Source organism: Actinia tenebrosa, unplaced genomic scaffold (assembly GCF_029948245.1).
Source record: "Actinia tenebrosa isolate PJP-AT-01 unplaced genomic scaffold, QUT_ActTen_1.0 PGA_scaffold1__47_contigs__length_23844297, whole genome shotgun sequence".
In the NCBI taxonomy this organism is placed as follows: Eukaryota; Metazoa; Cnidaria; class Anthozoa; order Actiniaria; family Actiniidae; genus Actinia; species Actinia tenebrosa.
In genome coordinates, this window is record NW_028292578.1 from 19,007,498 (window position 1) to 19,025,524 (window position 18,027).

Here is an 18,027-nt window from a genome sequence, read left to right on the forward strand (position 1 = left end):
AACAATTCAAAGCACTTCAAATTATTATTTTTACTAAAATTCTCAATAAGTTATTTTTTTTTTTACAAATCTACAAAATTCATGATTTTCAATAATTTAAAATTTTACATCGTTATTCGTTTGTAATAACTAACCCAAAACGAAAATACTAAATAAACCATATCTAATAACAAAAAAAATGTATTGGATGGTAAATTCATAATATCCGCAACCCTTCAATATCTCGTGCCCCATTCCTTATTTACAATGTTATTTACATCCTCATTTACGATCAAAGAAGCATAGGATATTTATTGTTTTAAAGTTGCAGCTTCCGAAAACGGTTGTATAAGCATCGAATTCAAACTGATGTGTGTCAAAAATTAATTTTACAATAATTTGCTATAAGTGTCGTAACGCAACGCTCACTCGCTAAATAGCTACTTAGTCGAGTGAGCCGGTTGCGTGACGACACTAATTCTTCGACTGCACGTTACGTCATCGCGGCCTCTCGGGGGATCGTTGGTGCCATTTAACAAAAGTTTTCTTATTAGCACCCAGGCTGCATAGGAGAAATTGTGGCCGGTTAAGAGTGAGTAATAATGGTAATAATCACGGTGTGATTACATGACCGAATACTGACTTTGGACCAATCCTAGCCCTCGAGGCTGCAAATTATCCAATTACAGACCTGCAGCGTGGCACGGTCACAGTACGGCATTGGTCGACCAATCACAGCCCTCGAGATTGCAAATTATCCAATCACAGACGTGGAGCATGGCACGGACACAGTACGGCATATCGGTACCGTTTACAAGTTTTCCAGAGTCACGGAATTTGCTCTACCATCTTAACTAACTATGATAAGTTGGTAATGCGTGAGAAGATTGAATGACGTAAAACGCTTGGAATTTGGAACGAAAGGTGTTGCAAATGTGAATGGATGTTTGTCTACAAACTCCATACCATCCAACATGTTGACATGTGGTATAATCATATACTCCTAGTATGTCATTACATGATATCACCTTGTTCGTCAAGAACGACTTGAATGCTAAAGGCACCAGCCCCAGGTTTACAGCCCCAAGTTTACAGCCCCAGGTTTACAGCCCCAGGTTTTTTTACAGCCTCAGGTATACAGCCCCAGGTTAACTGGCTGCTGCGTCTGATCGGCTATCTCTATGTTAATCTTGCGCAAAAAGCAAGAGTATACCAGTGGTAACTTCGTATCAGCAACCATTGAAGTGGATCCTAGGGCTTCTGAACTGGATAGAGTGGCCTTGTGTGGGTTACACGCTGGCTGGCTGACTAACCGTTTGTGAAGAGGGAGAGATCCAGTTAGACCGAGGGCGAACGTCCTCGATAGGCTGATAGTTTATCGAGTAGAGGAGACACAAGAGCTGTCCAACCTGTTTGGTGGCTAAAAAGGAGAAGAAGAAGACATGATAAAGAAAATAAACTTAATTCAATATTTTTGGTATAACATTTCGGGTGTCCATGTCCATGAATGCAAGTAAAATTAAGTAAAGAAAACCTACCTAGCGCCACATCCCCGTCCAGTTTCGGGATGGAAATACTCGTAAAACAGGACTAACTGGTTCCAGTTTGGATCATCAGCATACTGGTGCTCGTTGCCATGGCAGGGTCGTTTACCGTTCTCATCAGGTAGGAATAATGACGTCAGACGACGAGAAAGCTCTTGAGCTACGTCACGCAGTCGCATCAGGTTGCCAGAGCCTGTTGGGCATTCTACTTGGAAGGTTTCTCCGTAGAAAAGGTCGTAGCGTTTGAGAGCCTCTACGATCAGGTAGTTTACTGAAGAATACAACGTCAATAATTCATTAAGAACAGGCCAGTCTCGAGTTCCAAATCACCGCTGTGTTCCTTGATTACAGACTCATTTACACAGGTTTAGCCTCGATTTTGTGAAGAATATTCACGTGTTCCTGTCAAGGTGCATTCTTTACTTTACCGTTGGTATTTGTGAATATTTAAACACTGATACGAAGCTAACCCTGTGTAAATGAGTCTGTAATCGAGAAACACAGCGGTAATTTGGAACTAGAACTGACTGGTCTATGAGAAGGGCATGGGACCAAAGCTAAGGCTTGGCAGTAGTTACTCAGACAATTTTTCCTTTTTTACTTACTGCAAATCCAAACTGGTCCTCTCCAGTTGCTATTGCCTCCAAACATGTATGTATTTGATTCTCCTGGCACGTAGTCCACTTGATAGGACTTGCCATCTAATTCAAATGTGTAAGGATGATCACTGTGGTACATGGACACTGAACGAATGCCGTAAGGAGAAAGAAACTCTTCTTCGTCAAGCATGTACGACAGCAGACTGTGGAGTTGCTCAGCGGATGGGATAGAGAGCAGATGTGTGTCGCTGATTGGATCCAAGTACACGATCTGAAGAACATTGAGTCAAGAAAGTTAGAGGCCCCGAAAAACGTGCCGTGAGACCACATCAAGAAAACTTATACGCATGCAGTCTTAAACAATTGATTTCTTTTCTTTTCTTTTGGAATTTGACCTCAAAGAGCTCGATGATTTATGAACGAAAACATGTTTGCTTCACTATGTTACCGCACGTATACTGGTATAAGATGGTGTAGATAGTTACTGACCTGTGACGCCAGATCTTTTCTCTTCTCGACAAACAAGTTCAACCGGTTTCTGAAACCTGGCAGTTTTTCAAGATACTCTGAGTCAATGACCCAACAGGCCAGCAAGGGAACCAGGCCAACGATGGAGCGCACGCGCAGTGGGAATGTCTTGTGTCCAGTTTGGAAGTGATCGTAGTAGAAGCCGTCCTCGGGGTCCCACAAGCCATAGCCATCTGACATCTTATTTATTGCTCGTGCAATGTGGGTGAAATGTTCGAAGAATTTGGATGCCATGTCTTCGTAACTTGGGTCCGAGAGAGCAAGTTCCAAAGAGATGTTAAGCATCACGATGCAATACAGGGCCATCCAAGCGGTGCCGTCAGCCTGAAAGGCATTATGGGAATGGGTGAGAACATTTGTTTTTAATACTACACATTTGCAGTGTCGTTGAAATATTTGAAAGATTTCCAATTAAGTAAGGTCACAAATGAATATATACTGAGCCAATATATTACACCAAATGTAAAAAAGTCACTATTTGCTTTCCACATCAGAGACCACGACACTTTTTTTCGAATATTCATTGCTGTAATTTCAAATACATTAATCTGGGACCACTTTTCCTTTAACTTAATTAATTTTTTCATTTAACTTAATTAACTGGATAGATCTGGTAGGCAGAGCGTGAACATGAACTATTTGATTTTTAATAGTTACCTGGCAAAGGCGACCACCACCAGGTAATGGCTTTGAACGATCAAACACGCCTGGAAATGATGTGAGGAAATGTACTCGTTATTAGCAGTTGCCATAAGCTCTTCACATACCATCTATCATTTTTAGGAAGTACTTTATGTACGTTTCGTATTTCTTGGCTTCACCTGACACTCTTGGTGGTCAGTGTTAGAAAGACCACAGGTAGAACCTGAACTGACTTTTAACGACTGACTGAAACCTAGCAATTACGATATCTCGCCTTGAACTAGCAACTACTTTTTGCTCCATACATAAAGAACAACAACAGCAAAAAACAAAAGCAGAAAGTAACTCACCAACATTGTCCAGACCAAGGAATCCACCTCCAAAAATGTTTCTCCCTTCAGGATCTTTTCTGTTGACCCACCTGATAGACATGATTATCGTAGGAAAGTATTAGCAATACATCATCTAATGGACACATCTGTCTTTGGCTTCTAACAATGTATTAATGTATTATCACCAATACTATAGGCTTCACAGACTTGCTCATGTGAAGGTTTCCGAATGAAGGGAACAAAAGGGATCCAGGTGAGGGAGAGGGTCATTTTTTTACACTTCTACTTCCTCCCTCCCTCTCTCCCTTCCTCCCTCCCTCCCTCTCTCCCTTCCTTCCTTCTTCCTTTCCTCCCACTTTCCCTGTAGAGGTTACTGAGCTGTTCTAACATTGCTGTCTTTCACTTGACGTCATCCTCTTTCTCGTACAAAATGTTCACCACCTAAATCGCAAATTTTTAAAATAATTCTTTCTGGCTGACAGCACATGGTGTTCATCGTTGAACAAAGACGTTTTTCAACTGATGGAAGCCCAGCAATTTGGCTGACCTTGGAAAATTCTCGTTAAAGCTTTTTTCGCGCGAACTTAGAAATTAAAGTCGATCATTAATACATCCGACTCACCAGGTGAAATTTAACAACAGTTTCTGAAAACACTTGGCTAAGAACACCTTGTCTCTCTGTTCTTTTTTGGCGGTCATCTCGTACACGCGAAAACACGCGAGAGCGTGAACAGGCGGGTTGACGTCACTCAATGCGAACTCGTAAGCAGGTATTTGACCGTTAGGCGCCATGTAGGTTTCTTTTAGGAATAGTAATAACTGGTCTTTGACAAACTCTGGATCGATTTTAGCAAATGGAAGCATATGGAACGCCAGGTCCCAAGAGGCGTACTGCAAATATAACAAGAAAAAATGCCTTTATCGTCAGTTTGGTTTCTTTCTGGGTATCACCAAAGGAAACCCAATGCTCACTGTACAGTCACTAGTATAAAACTAGGTGATGTAAACTCTAGAGAGAAACGTATCCGAGTATACAAAAAGTGTCGCGAGTATACTTTTGTAAGACAATGTGAAAGAATTAGCCTTAAGTTTCAAGCATGGAAACCAGGCATGTTTGAAAGTCATATTTACATAATTCTACGATAGCATGAAGATGTTTCGACTAATTTGCATATGGACTTGGAGCATGCGCAGACATTTTTCACTCGTGTCGATGTTGTATACACTTGCAAATTTAGTCGTGAAAAGATCATCATTAGTGACTGTCATATAAGAAAAGAGCTGTTATTACAATTAGCTTTACAAGTTTGAATCAGCCTTTAGTGCCTTGTCTCTTTTTGGTTTACCTGTGGTTTTCGATTTCCACCACAGGAAAACCAATCCATCAAAAGTTCATGCTTACCCAAGGATATTCCCATTTGTCTGGCATCGATATAATGTCTTTATTGTGTAAATACTTCCATTCAGAGTTTCTCCCGTTCGTCCTGGAGTGTGGCGGGGTAGGCATGTTAGGGTCGCCCTTGAGCCAGTCTTCTGTAATATAATAGTAAAACTGCTTGCTCCACAGCAATCCCGCGTATGACTGGCGCGAGACTAGTCGTTCTTCGTGTGAAAGCAATTCTGAATACGAAACAGGTATATCATTTAGATAAATTCCAAACTTTCTTGTAGCAAGGCAGAGGTATAAACGCCAATTCATTCGATGCATGAGTTCATATCTACTGCGCATGTCTGAAAATCGGCTTAAAAATGGCTGACGCGTATACTCAAAGAAAGAGAAGAAAGAAAGAAATGGAAATATATATATACAATCATGCACACGCGTAGGGACTCTTAAAGAAGGAATCTTACCCTTGTTCGCAAATCAAATTAACCAGGGTTAACAGTCGGGCTGCACACAGACAGTAGCCTTGACAGGATCTGTCTGGTTTGTCATTACCAGCTATTAACAACTTAACCCAAAGCCAACTTGCTCTTTTATTAGATAACCTGCTGAGTGCCCTGCAAATCACTCAAATTACATATCGCATCTCGGTAACATAAGATACTCACCAGGGATAACAGTTCTGTAAAATGCGTCTGCTTCCATTCTTCTTGTTGCCAGAACCTCATCGAACGAATCCTTCCCGAACGGCTTCGGAACTCTGTCGGGCTGTACTGACAAACGACATCTGATAGTATGTGCTTTTCCTGCAGGAATGTCGAGGACGTAATGAGGGGCCACTTTGGTCCCTTTTAGCTTAGGGTTCACCGCATCATGGTCCTTTTTAATGAGGTAGTTGTGGAATGCATCCTTGACATAAGGGCTGGAATTCTTCAATCCATACAGACGCTGTTACGCCAAAAGAGAAACATTTGCGTGGATTGAGAATTGACTGTGTGTCATCAAGAACATTTTACTGCGAGCAGAGTCTTCCTTATTTTTTCTCTATTCCTTAGGCAGGGATAATTAATGTCAAAAGAAAATTGACTCTTGATGAAAATAATGACGTCTTTAAGTTTGCGACTCTGATCATTAGATCAACAAGATCATTAGCTGTGACGCTGTAAAAATACAACTTACAGAGACGACTTGCCGTTCATTTCACTGTGTCTGAGCCTACAACTTCATCATTTCTTAAATAGAAAAAATCGTAAAAAGAAAACACAATTTAATTTACCTCTAAATTCGTTTCATTATTGGTAAAGAGTAGCTCTGGTATCTCTCCATCTGTTCCAACATCAGCTGCAAAGATATACTTTCCAAGGGTGTCATGGTAACATTCCACCATGCCAGGCGCAGTTTGCGTCAATTGTGGCATGTTCATGCACTCCTCGTGCTTACTGCTCCATGCCCACGTGTTCCTGTACCACAGTGTTGGCAACACGTGAATACGCGCTGTTTGTGGTCCGCGGTTAGCTACGGTTATGCTAATGAGGAGATCGTCTGGTGTGTTCTTTGCGTACTCGACGGAAATATCCCAATAGCGGCTGCCATCAAATATTTCTGGAAGAAAAAGGAATCGAAGAAAAATAAGTGAAGAAAAGAAAGAGGCGAAGAAAAAATAAGTGAACTTGAAACAAACATCCTAATGAATCTGGAAATACCATTTCCTTAAATTTCAAAAATTCCTTCACATCTTTTTGCTTTCCCAAACTCTATCAAATAAAATCGAATCCTAAAAGTCGTGGCAAGCAAGCAATTGTAACTAAAAGGCTAATGAGAACTTAACTTTTTTTTTCAATTTTAACCGGCTATGAACCCTTGTCCAATAGTGCACAATATTTCCTGGTCGAATTGTGCGAGGGATATGATGTTTATCAATGCAGCAGCTTCATTGCCCAACTCAGTTTACTTTGGAAAAAATATGGAGTTAGTTACCTGTATCGATTAGCTCGTATTCCGGGTCTTCCTTGGTTCGTTTCTTGTTCTCCTCAACAAGGTCCCTGTATGGGTACTCGTTCTGTGGGTATTTGTATAATGCTTTCATGTATGAGTGGGTTGGAGTTGAATCAAGGTAGTAGTAACACTCCTTCACATCCTCACCATGGTTACCTGGGAGAGTTGATTTAAGGGGAAAATACGGTTTATTTTAGATGATTCTCGGAAAACTCATTTTGGCCGCGGCTAGTATTGAGTGAACATGTTAAAAATATGGCCAATTGTCGATTTGAAGTAAGGCATACGACTTAGCCTGCGTAGCAGCGCAGGTTATATACGTCTCTAAAGAAAAAACACTCCTGAAAATTACAAAAATTTAATTTACAAAAATTAACACAACATCAGTTGTGTCCGCCATCTTTGAGTCAGGATTTTGGCTTCTCTTCTCGAGCGCGCAGGCTCGTAAAGTCGAGTTGGCTCGAATCCAAGAGGTTTTTCAAAATATTTCAAAAAGATCGAAAAGTAATTCTAGTTGGACTACTCGAGGAATATCAGTGAAAATTCTTCGATGCGGGATTGGTTGACCTTGGTCTTCATCCAAAAGGTCACTTACGCAAAATAATTCAATGACGTCAGTTGTGTCCGCCATCTTTCTCTTCTCGAGCGCGCAGGCTCGTAAAGTCGAGTTGGCTTGAATCCAAGAGGTTTTTCAAAATATTTCAAAAAGATCGAAAAGTAATTCTAGTTGGACTACTCGAGGAATATCAGTGAAAATTCTTCGATGCGGGATTGGTTGACCTTGGTCTTCATCCAAAAGGTCACTTACGCAAAATAATTCAATGACGTCAGTTGTGTCCGCCATCTTTCTCTTCTCGAGTGCGCAGGCTCGTAAAGTCGAGTTGGCTCGAATCCAGGAGGGCATAAAGATAATTTCAAAAAGATCGGAAACTACTCGAGGAATATCTGTGAAAATTCTTCGATGCGGGATTGGTTGACCTTGGTCTTCATCCAAAAGGTCACTTACGCCCCAAAATAATATATATTTCATTATATTTTCCTTGGGGATTACTGAAATCTTACCTTCGTTTCCTGTGAGTCCAAATAATCTTTCCTTCAGTATGGGGTCTTTCTCATTCCACAGCGCAAGACCGAAGCAGAGCCTACATTCTTCATCTGTTATGCCGAGCAATCCGTCCTCGCCCCATCGATAGGCACGGGACCTAGCATGATCGTGAGGAAAGTAGTCCCAACTGAAATAAGTAAGAAAGGATGGAGTTTAGTTAGTTCATTAAACAAGATGAAAAGACTTGGGCAAAATAAGCCGAGAGGAGAATGACGAGAATGAAGAGAAGACGAGAAAAAGAAGACAAACGACAATAAGAACGAATAAGTATGATGATAAAAAATAAAAATCACAAAGGAAAAGCAACGAAGATGAATTTAAGAGGATATCCAAAGGAATAGGGAGGAAGATATTGAGATATATGGTAAAGAAAGGAAGAAATATTGAGAAAGCGACGTAGGGTAACGAGGATTAAAAAAAAGGACAAAAAAAAAAGCGACATATCCTTTCCTTACAATTTGTTTTCAATTGCTAATTTTACTCTGCGTGATCTTTCTTTGTCGTTGACAAAGGAGTTCAACATGCCACAGCTCGCATACGACCAGGGTCAAAAATAAGTTCAAGGGTAGGGTCGGTGGGTGGGTGCTCTTGTGAGCCTCTTTACAAGCCTGGACTCGTGTCCAACAGAATATAACGTCATTGACCGAGAGAGAAAGTTTGAGTTACTTTATCAACCATTTTAAGAAAATTCACTTTCTCAACACTAAATAGCATTTTAAGGTGTTTTCACAGCTATCGTTGCAGTAAAGAGTGGATAGGTAAGGACCTTAGTGTTACCTCGGGTCTCAGATATCGACTTACGGTTTCCGGCCCTGTTGTTTACAAACAAAGCCGCTAGTTATGTAATGATGTTTATCGAGGTCGATAAGTAGTTTAAGTAGTTGACCTAGTATTTGCGTTTTTCGAATTTTATTCGATTTTTGACAAAGTATATAGCTATGAATCTAAGGTTTGGAATCAAATTTACTAGTATCATCATCATCATCTTTTTTTCTTTTTTTTTATGCCTGGAAAAAGTGATGGCAAGCATCTGATAATAATTATACAAGGTACCCCGCTCACTCTCTCGCTGTACTTTCAGAGCAATAAGACTCCCTTGTACTTAATTATACAAAGTTAAAAAAAGGGTCGGTAAATGCCAGTCACTTACCAATTGCCGTCGGCAGAGTAATCCTCCCGTACCGTTCCCCACTGTCTCTCTGACAGATAAGGTCCCCAAGTACGCCATTTAACATCATTTTCTTTGTCTTCTTGTAGTCTTGTTGATTCTTCACTAGGGTGGTCCCAGATTACATCAGGTTCAGAGGGTTTTCTCTTGGCTTTCTTTCTTCCAATCTTCCTGATAAATTCTATGTAACTATTGGGTTTTTTCTCCAACCCGTTGCCATCACCTGGTAACATCTCCTTCTGGATGTAAGAACGCATATCTGGGAGGTTGAAGCTCCCAGCTCGTAGGTTGTCCCATAACTTCTGCAAGCCTGTGTTTTGCCTTTGTTCGATACGTTCAAGTTCTTCGAATTCTGTGTTCAAGAAGAGCTCTGAGCTGTATAACCGACGAAGGTGCTTTGGCATCACTGGCTGCTTGTTTTTCTTGAATTTTTGGAGGACCCTTTCCTTCGAACTTTGAAAATTGGACGAAAGTTTGAATATATTGCTATTGAAGCTATCCATTTTGAAGAGACGCAAAATTGCGCGCCAAACTGCTATGCAAAACAACTAGATATATCCGATAAAAAATCTTCTATCTTGTATTTATCAGATTATCTCAAGAGAACTGTTATGGACAAGGTCATCTTTGATATAACAGTTCCTCGAGATCTAACGGGTATGTTTAACAAGAGCGAAATCATCACAGGACAGAGGTATACACGCGCTTCGTATGTACCATGAACCAATAGGAATGCAGTGCTGCAAGAAAGCCATGCAAGTGCCAGTACATCTCCTCGTGCTCACCACGTGCAAGGTGAATTTCGTACAAGGCTACTGCTATTAATACCAGCATGGAACCGAACAAGATACGAATATTCTGTAATATTAGATCTTCTGCAATGACAGGAGATAACTTCCTGAATAATAATATCTTTGTAATACGATTATTTGAGCAGTTTTGAGATTTATTAAAATGCAAAATTACAATTTTTCGTAAATAGTGCAGCTACCATACCATACTATATATATTCTAGTTTTAAATATTTCTGTTTTTGTTAATTAATTTTTTTTTTTTTTTTTTTTTTTTTTTTTTTTCCAGCGTATGTTGCAAATCGACGATTTCTCCCTTGGAAATTTCAGTGGATTTTTTAAAATTTACTCTTCAAAATGTTTTTGTGAAGTCCATTTATCAGGTTTGTTTGAAAGTCAAATTTACATATTTTAACAATAGCATGAAGACTTTTCGACTAATTCGTATACGGACTTGGAGCATGCGCAAATCTCTTTCACTTGCATCGTGTTTGCTCGCCGCCATATTGGATTAGTTATGTCATAAACTCATGATTAACACAGAAGCAAACCAATCGACATTAAAATCGTGGTCGGTCAAAATGACCGGCAGCAAGAGATTTCCTGACCGGACAAGCTTCATTTCTGTCCGGACATTGTCCTTTAATGACCGGCTATCGTTACCCCTGATTATTTTATCCAGCAGTTTTTTTAAGGAACGTAGATTTGTTGTACTAAATTATTCTCGTGACTCCAGCCTTATGGCTGAAAACGTTCTTTACTGGGCTTCACACTGACCGACACTGGAAACTCGATAGATCTCGATAGACCTCTTCAGTTACCTTTGGTGTAATCTTTTCACACCACGTGTCAGTAACTCTCTTAAAGTTCATATAACCCCTAAGAACAAACCACTTTAGTCGAATTCTAGAAATCATCAGCTTTCAAATGATATACATATCAGGTGGATTGTAGCCTGCGTGCCTCCGAACGTTTACAACAGAAAATTCCGGATGCAGCGCAGGCTAGTGGATTGGGAAATTCCTCTATTCTAGGCTTTCTGTGTCAAATTGGCCGTGAAAAAGTGATCTGGAAACGAGAGTAATTCGTGACGTCAAGATAGGTATCGGAGAATGCGTACTAGGTACTCTTGTGCCTTCTCTAAGAAATGACAAGTGATCTGAAACAGCAAGACATTACGCCGAACTGAGGTAACTGAGAGGTCTATTTTAGTACCTATGCCTATGACTTTGAAAAACGAAACTGTAGATTTGCTTACTGAAGAAGATCACAACAGTTATAGATTTCAAGGGGCGGAAGGAGAGAGTTTCAGGGCCCAAGTGACCCTGAGTAACAGACCCTATATATTATCTGGGAAACAACGGATATTCATCTCACGATCAGAGAATCGAATTTCATTCATATAAATTGCTTGTTTCGGGTTTTGATAGCGATAGAAAAAGAATGTACATGATTACACCTAAACTAAAGCCCCGTTTACACGAGCGATCTTTGCGGCGATTTTTGCTGCGATTTTTGCGGCGATTTTTTTTTTGTTGCGATTTTGTCCATAATAAATAATGGTAAAGAATTTACTTGTAAAGTTTTTTTTTTCAGGATACCAAGATTTTCCTAGACGAATGTCTCTTTTGAAGGATGAGACAAAATATTTCATATTTCCGAAAATTGCCACAAAAATCGCCGCAAAATCGCCAGTGTAAACGGGGCTTAAGATCAGTGCATTCTTGTTCAATCAATGGAAGCAGTTCTTTGGAAAGACTGAATTTCTATCACAGTCGATAACTAATCGACGATCTATCGGCTTTTTACGAAGACTTTTGCTTAACACTGATGTTGTCACTAATGTTGAACGCGGGAAAAAGGTTTTAAACGTCATACATCGTGAAAAAAAGCTAGTTTTTTAAGAATATCATTAATTCGCTCCGCATTGCTTCTTTGTTTATTGGTATCGCTATAATATAATATATATTATATGTATATAATATAGCCCAGTGGTTGAGGAAAAACCTGGGTTGATTTGGCACTGCAGTGCATTGTGGGACCGTTTGAGGGGACAGTTTTTCGATGGCGTCTATTTTATCAGTCACTTCGCCAAATGATCCCATTGACATGTGGGGACATTAAAATTTCCCTTCTTTTAATAGCGAGTTCTTATAATTATTGTCCATCCTACTCAATCGATTAAACCTAATTTTGGCTTCCTAAAACTACTAAGATAAATTTCTCTCTATAAGGTAATACTAACTTTTTACTGACTTTCGATTATCATGCTCAATGCACCTAGTCACCCCCGTGTGGTGCTACCAAGACCCTCTTAGGAAAGCCCGCACGGAAAAGAATAGCACTCGTGCCCAGGCTCCGAGTATTCTGTCGAAGAGCGTGACAAAGTGAAAGGTTACGTGACATGACCCAGCAAGCACAAGCCTCGAAGAAAAACAGGCTACTGGCACGATATGTGATAGAAATGAAATCAACACATAGTTATTCAACTGGATGGTGCAAGGATTTGTCTTGGGGTCTTTCAAATTGTTTCATTGTGTACTGCGCCCCGACTAGTAACGTCAAGACCCTCATGCTAGCCGACATACCCCACCAAAAAACAATGAAAACTCTCGCTTGTTCAATCTTTTTTAAAATAACAAATGAAGTGAGGTTAAAGACAGCACAAGAAATGAAGCAAAACCTATGAGAATCAGTTTAAAACTATCCGCATAGGGAATCCTCAGGCAACGTTACTAAAAACAGCTAAAGTAGTAGTGGGACAGCCTTGTCATCCATCTTTATCAGGTATGAAACTCTATTATGCCTTACTGTACCTTAAGTAAAACGTTTTAGCACGCTGAAGTATTCATAGTTCTAGAGTTTTGAACTTCTGATTTTCATTTAAAAAATTGGTGTGATGTCCGAAAAAAGCTCGAGTAAGAGCGAAGAAATTTCTTTTTTATATATATGATATATATTTATGACGCATCACAAACTAGTTTTTCTGCAAATTATTTTCAGTGAAAGACACTTATATTTAGTTCCCTATAAACGAGTGTGGAAACCTCCACGCCCTACCCCACCCCACACGGGTGTGGTTTGCATGAAATTGCCAATTACAATGTTTAAGCTTATTTTAACATAAACTAATTAGTGTAAGTCAGAATTGTCACAAATGATAAGTAGTTAAATGTGACGTTCTGCATGCAGGCAGGTTATGCTTAGGTAGGATCAAGTTTCGGCTTCATTGTAGCTTTGATTGATATTATCAGTCAGGAACGTGCTTATGGGTCAAGTCAAAAAATTGTTTCATTCAGGTGCATCGCATCCTACGGAAATTTGTTGAAATTTGTTGTACTCTCAATTACTACGTACAAGTGATATATCATTCAAATCAATTCTGTTCCCGTTTCGAAAACCACCCTACATCATATCCTGTTAAAAGCTGGTGATGACGCGCAATTTGAAGAAGTTTGTGCATGTTGAGGGAACTCCTAAAATATTCCTCTTAGCATCAATACAAATAATTTTATCCAAAAAGTGCACGCAAAAAATTGACTTCAAATTTACAAAACTTTTTTTTTTTTTTTGCTTTGCTTTTTCAACCACCATTTAACACCAGGGTCAGGAGTGTAGAATACCTCTGTCAATGCCTCTTGCGGAACGGTTTTTCACTAACTACAATTCCAGTCATTTTTCGCTAAATTTTCAGCTTTCAGGTAAAATTTTCGCATAAATTTTTCAAGCAGAATGGGAAAAATGTAATACAAAGCAACAGAAAATAAGAAAATCAAAAATTGTTTACCTGTTTATGTTATCGTCCTGAGTCTTTTGTTCTTGCTTTTTTTTCTTTTCTTTTTTTCTCTTCACGTAACGCTTGTGTCACGTATTTCCCCCACAAAAGTTGTAATAGTTTTTGTAAACCTTACAAACTTTTCGAAAATCATGTTCCAATTCCTTTTTATTTATTTGCTTATGTTAATAAAACAACTCTCTTATATACCTTTTGCACATTGATGATATCCGATAGCGAGACATACGATTCGTGACGAGAAGCGCGCGTTCGCTCGCCCGAATTCACGCATGCGCAGTTATATACACCTTAAGGTCAAGTTTACGTAGTGTCCCGCTCAAAGTTACTTGGTTGCCCAGCGGGAAACAGCAAACCTCTACAAAACTTTCGATAAACTTTATAATCAGTCTTGAACTCGAAGTTTGTCAAATACCAACAATATAGACATTGTTTAGTGAGAGCTTCTGACGTTTTTTGGGCCATACTGTTTTGAATTCAATTCTGGTTTATTCTTGTTTTCGATAATCGTGCTGCTAGGGGTAGAGATCAACTTATCGCTCTAACCTCCCCTCCCCTGTAAATAAAGTAATTGAAAAGTTTGGAAACAACTTTATTAAGGCCAAGGCCAACACTGGAAAGAGCTGCACTTGAAACTGTGCTAGATGAGCCGTTCTACTACTATGTCAGTACTGATAACCTGGTGAAAATTTTTTAATACTACGCAGTACAAAACTATGAATATCCCTGCATTCAGATCAAGTTTATAGATTCCTCCCCTATATTTTTGCTTTAAAAATTTAAAGATTCCTTATATTCCTTTCTCCCTATTTTTGTGAATATTATTTTTTGAAAATTTTATGAGTTCGAGCAACTGTTCAGCAAGATTACACAAGTTGACACACGCCACTTATGTTGACCTTGCTCGCTGGGAGTTTGAAGACATTTTGTGCTCAACTTCATCTTCTACTACTGTTTCTCTGTTTTGTTTGCTCACTTTAAAACAGTATTATATTCACTGGAGCCTCGAGCTTTTTTTAAGCCTAGCAACAAAACAACGATAAATTTTGCTTAAGATAGAGTACGAAAGTGTGCAACACTTTGCACTAGTTACTACGGTAAATAGTGCTAATTAAACAATAGAAAACAATAGGATTAGCATAATTTAGCAGTATTTATTGGTATTTATGTTACACACTTATAGTGTTTGTACTCTATTATTGAAATGTTTCTTAATTTTGGCGAATAAAGAAATCTACGTTGTTATAGAGTCACACAAGACTTGGCATTTGTAATTAAGATTACACCATGACGCCTTTTATACCCCAGGACCCGGTTGTACGAAGGGTGGATAGCCCATACCGGCGGATAAATCGTTATCCAGTGGATAAGTCGATGCTCTTATCCAATAAATTTATCCACTGGATAAAATTTCATCGGATAGTGCTATCCACCTTTCGTACGACTGGGCCCAATGAGGAAAGCAGTTAATTACAATCATGAAGTTTAGCAAATTCAGCGTTTTCGAATGACGTAGGTTTGCCATAGCAATGCCCTTGGCCTTTTGATCTTTGTATCGATCTTGATCAGTAAGCTTAACAGGAAACCTCGCAGGAAACACGTTTGCTTGAATTTTCCTTCCCGATCAAGCGATATATGTTTATTTAGCAAGCGTGAGTTAAATCCTGCGCTCTCGAAGCTGGATAACCTGGCACCTTTTAGTTTACAGTTCTCTGGATAAACAACTCTTCAGTATCGTAAACACTGCGGCGAAACGCTCTAAGAAACAGGAAATACCTCGCTATGATTTTAGGTTCCCCATATTTGTTTAAATACTTTTATTAGATATCTAAAGTGTTCTCTGATATCGTTGCTCGGTCGATAACCTACCGAGATGTTCAACGGTTGGCGAGAGTTTCGAAGCGTGAAACTGCATGAAAAAGAACTGGCTGCTTCAGAGCAAAGTGTTTTCGAATAGTGACAAGTTTATGGTGTGACAAGTGTCAGTACGATGGACTCCTTCGTTGCGATTTCCTAAGCTCCAAACAGTAGTTCTTGTACTAATAAATCAATTTACAACATAAAAATAGATAAAATAGTGTGGTCAGTGTATTAAAACACTCTTGAGAGCCAAATCTAAATTACTTTTAATGGAAACTGTAGACTAATATTTGACTCGAAAAATTCTTCTGAATGCCAAATTGGACTCGGCCTACGGCCTCATCAAATTTTGGAAGTCCTCGGAATTTTCCTCGTCCAATTATTTCTTAATTGGACAGCATGGAGTCCTATTACATATACTAATTTGACTTTTATATTCTTATAGTAACATGTGTTATCCATTATATTTTATGAGGGTTTTTTCGTGCAGCTTTTGAACGACATCTTTCAAGTTGTCGTCCTGGCATTCACTCGTTTTCATTGAGGTCAAGTTTCGTGATGATTTTCAACCACTTCCCCAACATCCTATTTCATTGACCTTAATTACGTTTTGTTTGAAAATTTATTCATTAAGCCTTGAAATCAGTTTATCGCTTTTTATCGGAGAAAAAAATCAAGATAAGTATCGATCTAGTGAGACATTCGCTGCCAAGTCCAAGTTTAGTGACGTCACGAGTAATTAAATTTCAAATTTATTTCCATTCAAAGTAAAACTGGAACAAATAAAGATTCTGTTTTTTGAATTAAATAATTTCAAACAAAATTTCCTTTGATAGTTACAGGAGCTAGAACTAGTGTGTAGGCTAAATGAGCCGAGCAATTGTATGCACGACCCTCGAACTTCTTTTACGTAAAAGAAACCTTCTTTCCGCTTCAAGAGGTCAGCAGTTCAAGGGGATCATTTCATGCGTGGTCGAAATTAATGAGTTTAACTTCCGCCAATTAACACCTGCTTAATGACCAAGTTCAACCTAAATTTCAAGTATCGGAATCATAGTACTGCAGTGAGATTTTCCGGAATAAAGCTATATATTAAAATGAACATTCCAAAGAGTTTCTAAGAGAATGAGTAAGAGTATATAGTATAATAGTATAGCTCATGAGTTGAGCGTTGTGTGCATAGAATATTAAATGTAGTGGTAGTGCGTGTGAGCGAAAAGTTTCCCCAATCGGACCATTTTAGAGTTCCAAACTACCGCTGTGTTCCTTGATTACAGACTCATTTACTCACGCTTAGCCTCGATTTTGTGTAGATTATTCAGGTGTCTCAGTCAAGGTCCGTCAAGTTTCAAAGTGTTTGTATTTTTGAAGTTGTGCATCCTTTACTTTACTGTTGGTATTTGTGGATATTTAGACACTTTTGTGACATTATAATTTACCAGTGTTGTCCACCAAAATGTCATTTCCTGACTTTCCCTGCGGCTAGTGAACGTCATGTATCTGAAGCAATTCGCCGTTTTCTAATGCGCATAGCATATCCAACAGTTACTATTATGCAAGACCGATATGAATATTCTCATTGTATTAAACCACACTGACTCCTGCATTCAATCGATCAATCAATAAACTATATTTACAAAGAGGGTGACGTATTAACCCAGTGAGTTATCTAACTTACGGCCCTCACTACATACAAAGTTACAAATTGTAAAACTATAGCGATCATTAAAAGTTAATATACAGGGGCATTACACTATACTTGATCCACTGTTTTCCCATTTCAGACCACGTGTCATTCTCTAGAGTATTATTTCTTTGTTTAACGGTCGCGCATGAGAAGACACACGGAATACGGATACAACTCAAACAAAGAATCTTATTCTCAAGAGAATGACACTTGGTCTGCAATGGCAGGACATTGGGACGCCCAAGTGGATTTGGTCCGTAAATGAAAAGTCACTTGTGAGTTTGAACTCGACCCTTCTATTGTCTATTCCTACCGTCCGGTCATATCTTTCATCAGACCGTAACTGAGTATTATTTTCTGCTCATTGTATTTTTTCTTTTTCTGGAAATAGACGAAAATAACTTTATTATTTAAGATATTTGCAATGGGACGCCTGAAGTTAGAACAGCTATAAATGAGGAAAGGAACAACTCGGTGGCAACAAAAACCAACAGCAACAACAACAATAAATACGACAATGAATCGAACAACAAATACGACAAGTACAAAAATATATACAACAATAGCTACAACGACAAAAAAATACAACAGCAACAACAATAATTACAACAATAAATACT

At 38.9% G+C, this 18,027-nt stretch overlaps 1 protein-coding gene across 1 annotated transcript; it reads right to left on the minus strand.

The window, feature by feature from the left end:
- Positions 1–35: 35 nt before the first annotated feature.
- Positions 36–14,027, minus strand: LOC116293973 (uncharacterized). The gene is made up of 14 exons (XM_031701476.2): positions 13,855–14,027; positions 9,259–9,729; positions 8,066–8,235; positions 6,986–7,159; positions 6,285–6,610; positions 5,677–5,956; positions 5,027–5,244; positions 4,247–4,515; positions 3,643–3,713; positions 3,308–3,357; positions 2,612–2,974; positions 2,129–2,393; positions 1,518–1,794; positions 36–1,399 (listed from the first exon to the last, which is right to left on the minus strand). Exons 2-14 carry the CDS (start codon positions 9,678–9,680, stop codon positions 1,318–1,320), a joined length of 2,967 nt encoding a protein of 988 aa, XP_031557336.2. The 5' UTR covers positions 9,681–9,729; positions 13,855–14,027; the 3' UTR covers positions 36–1,317.
- Positions 14,028–18,027: the final 4,000 nt, after the last annotated feature.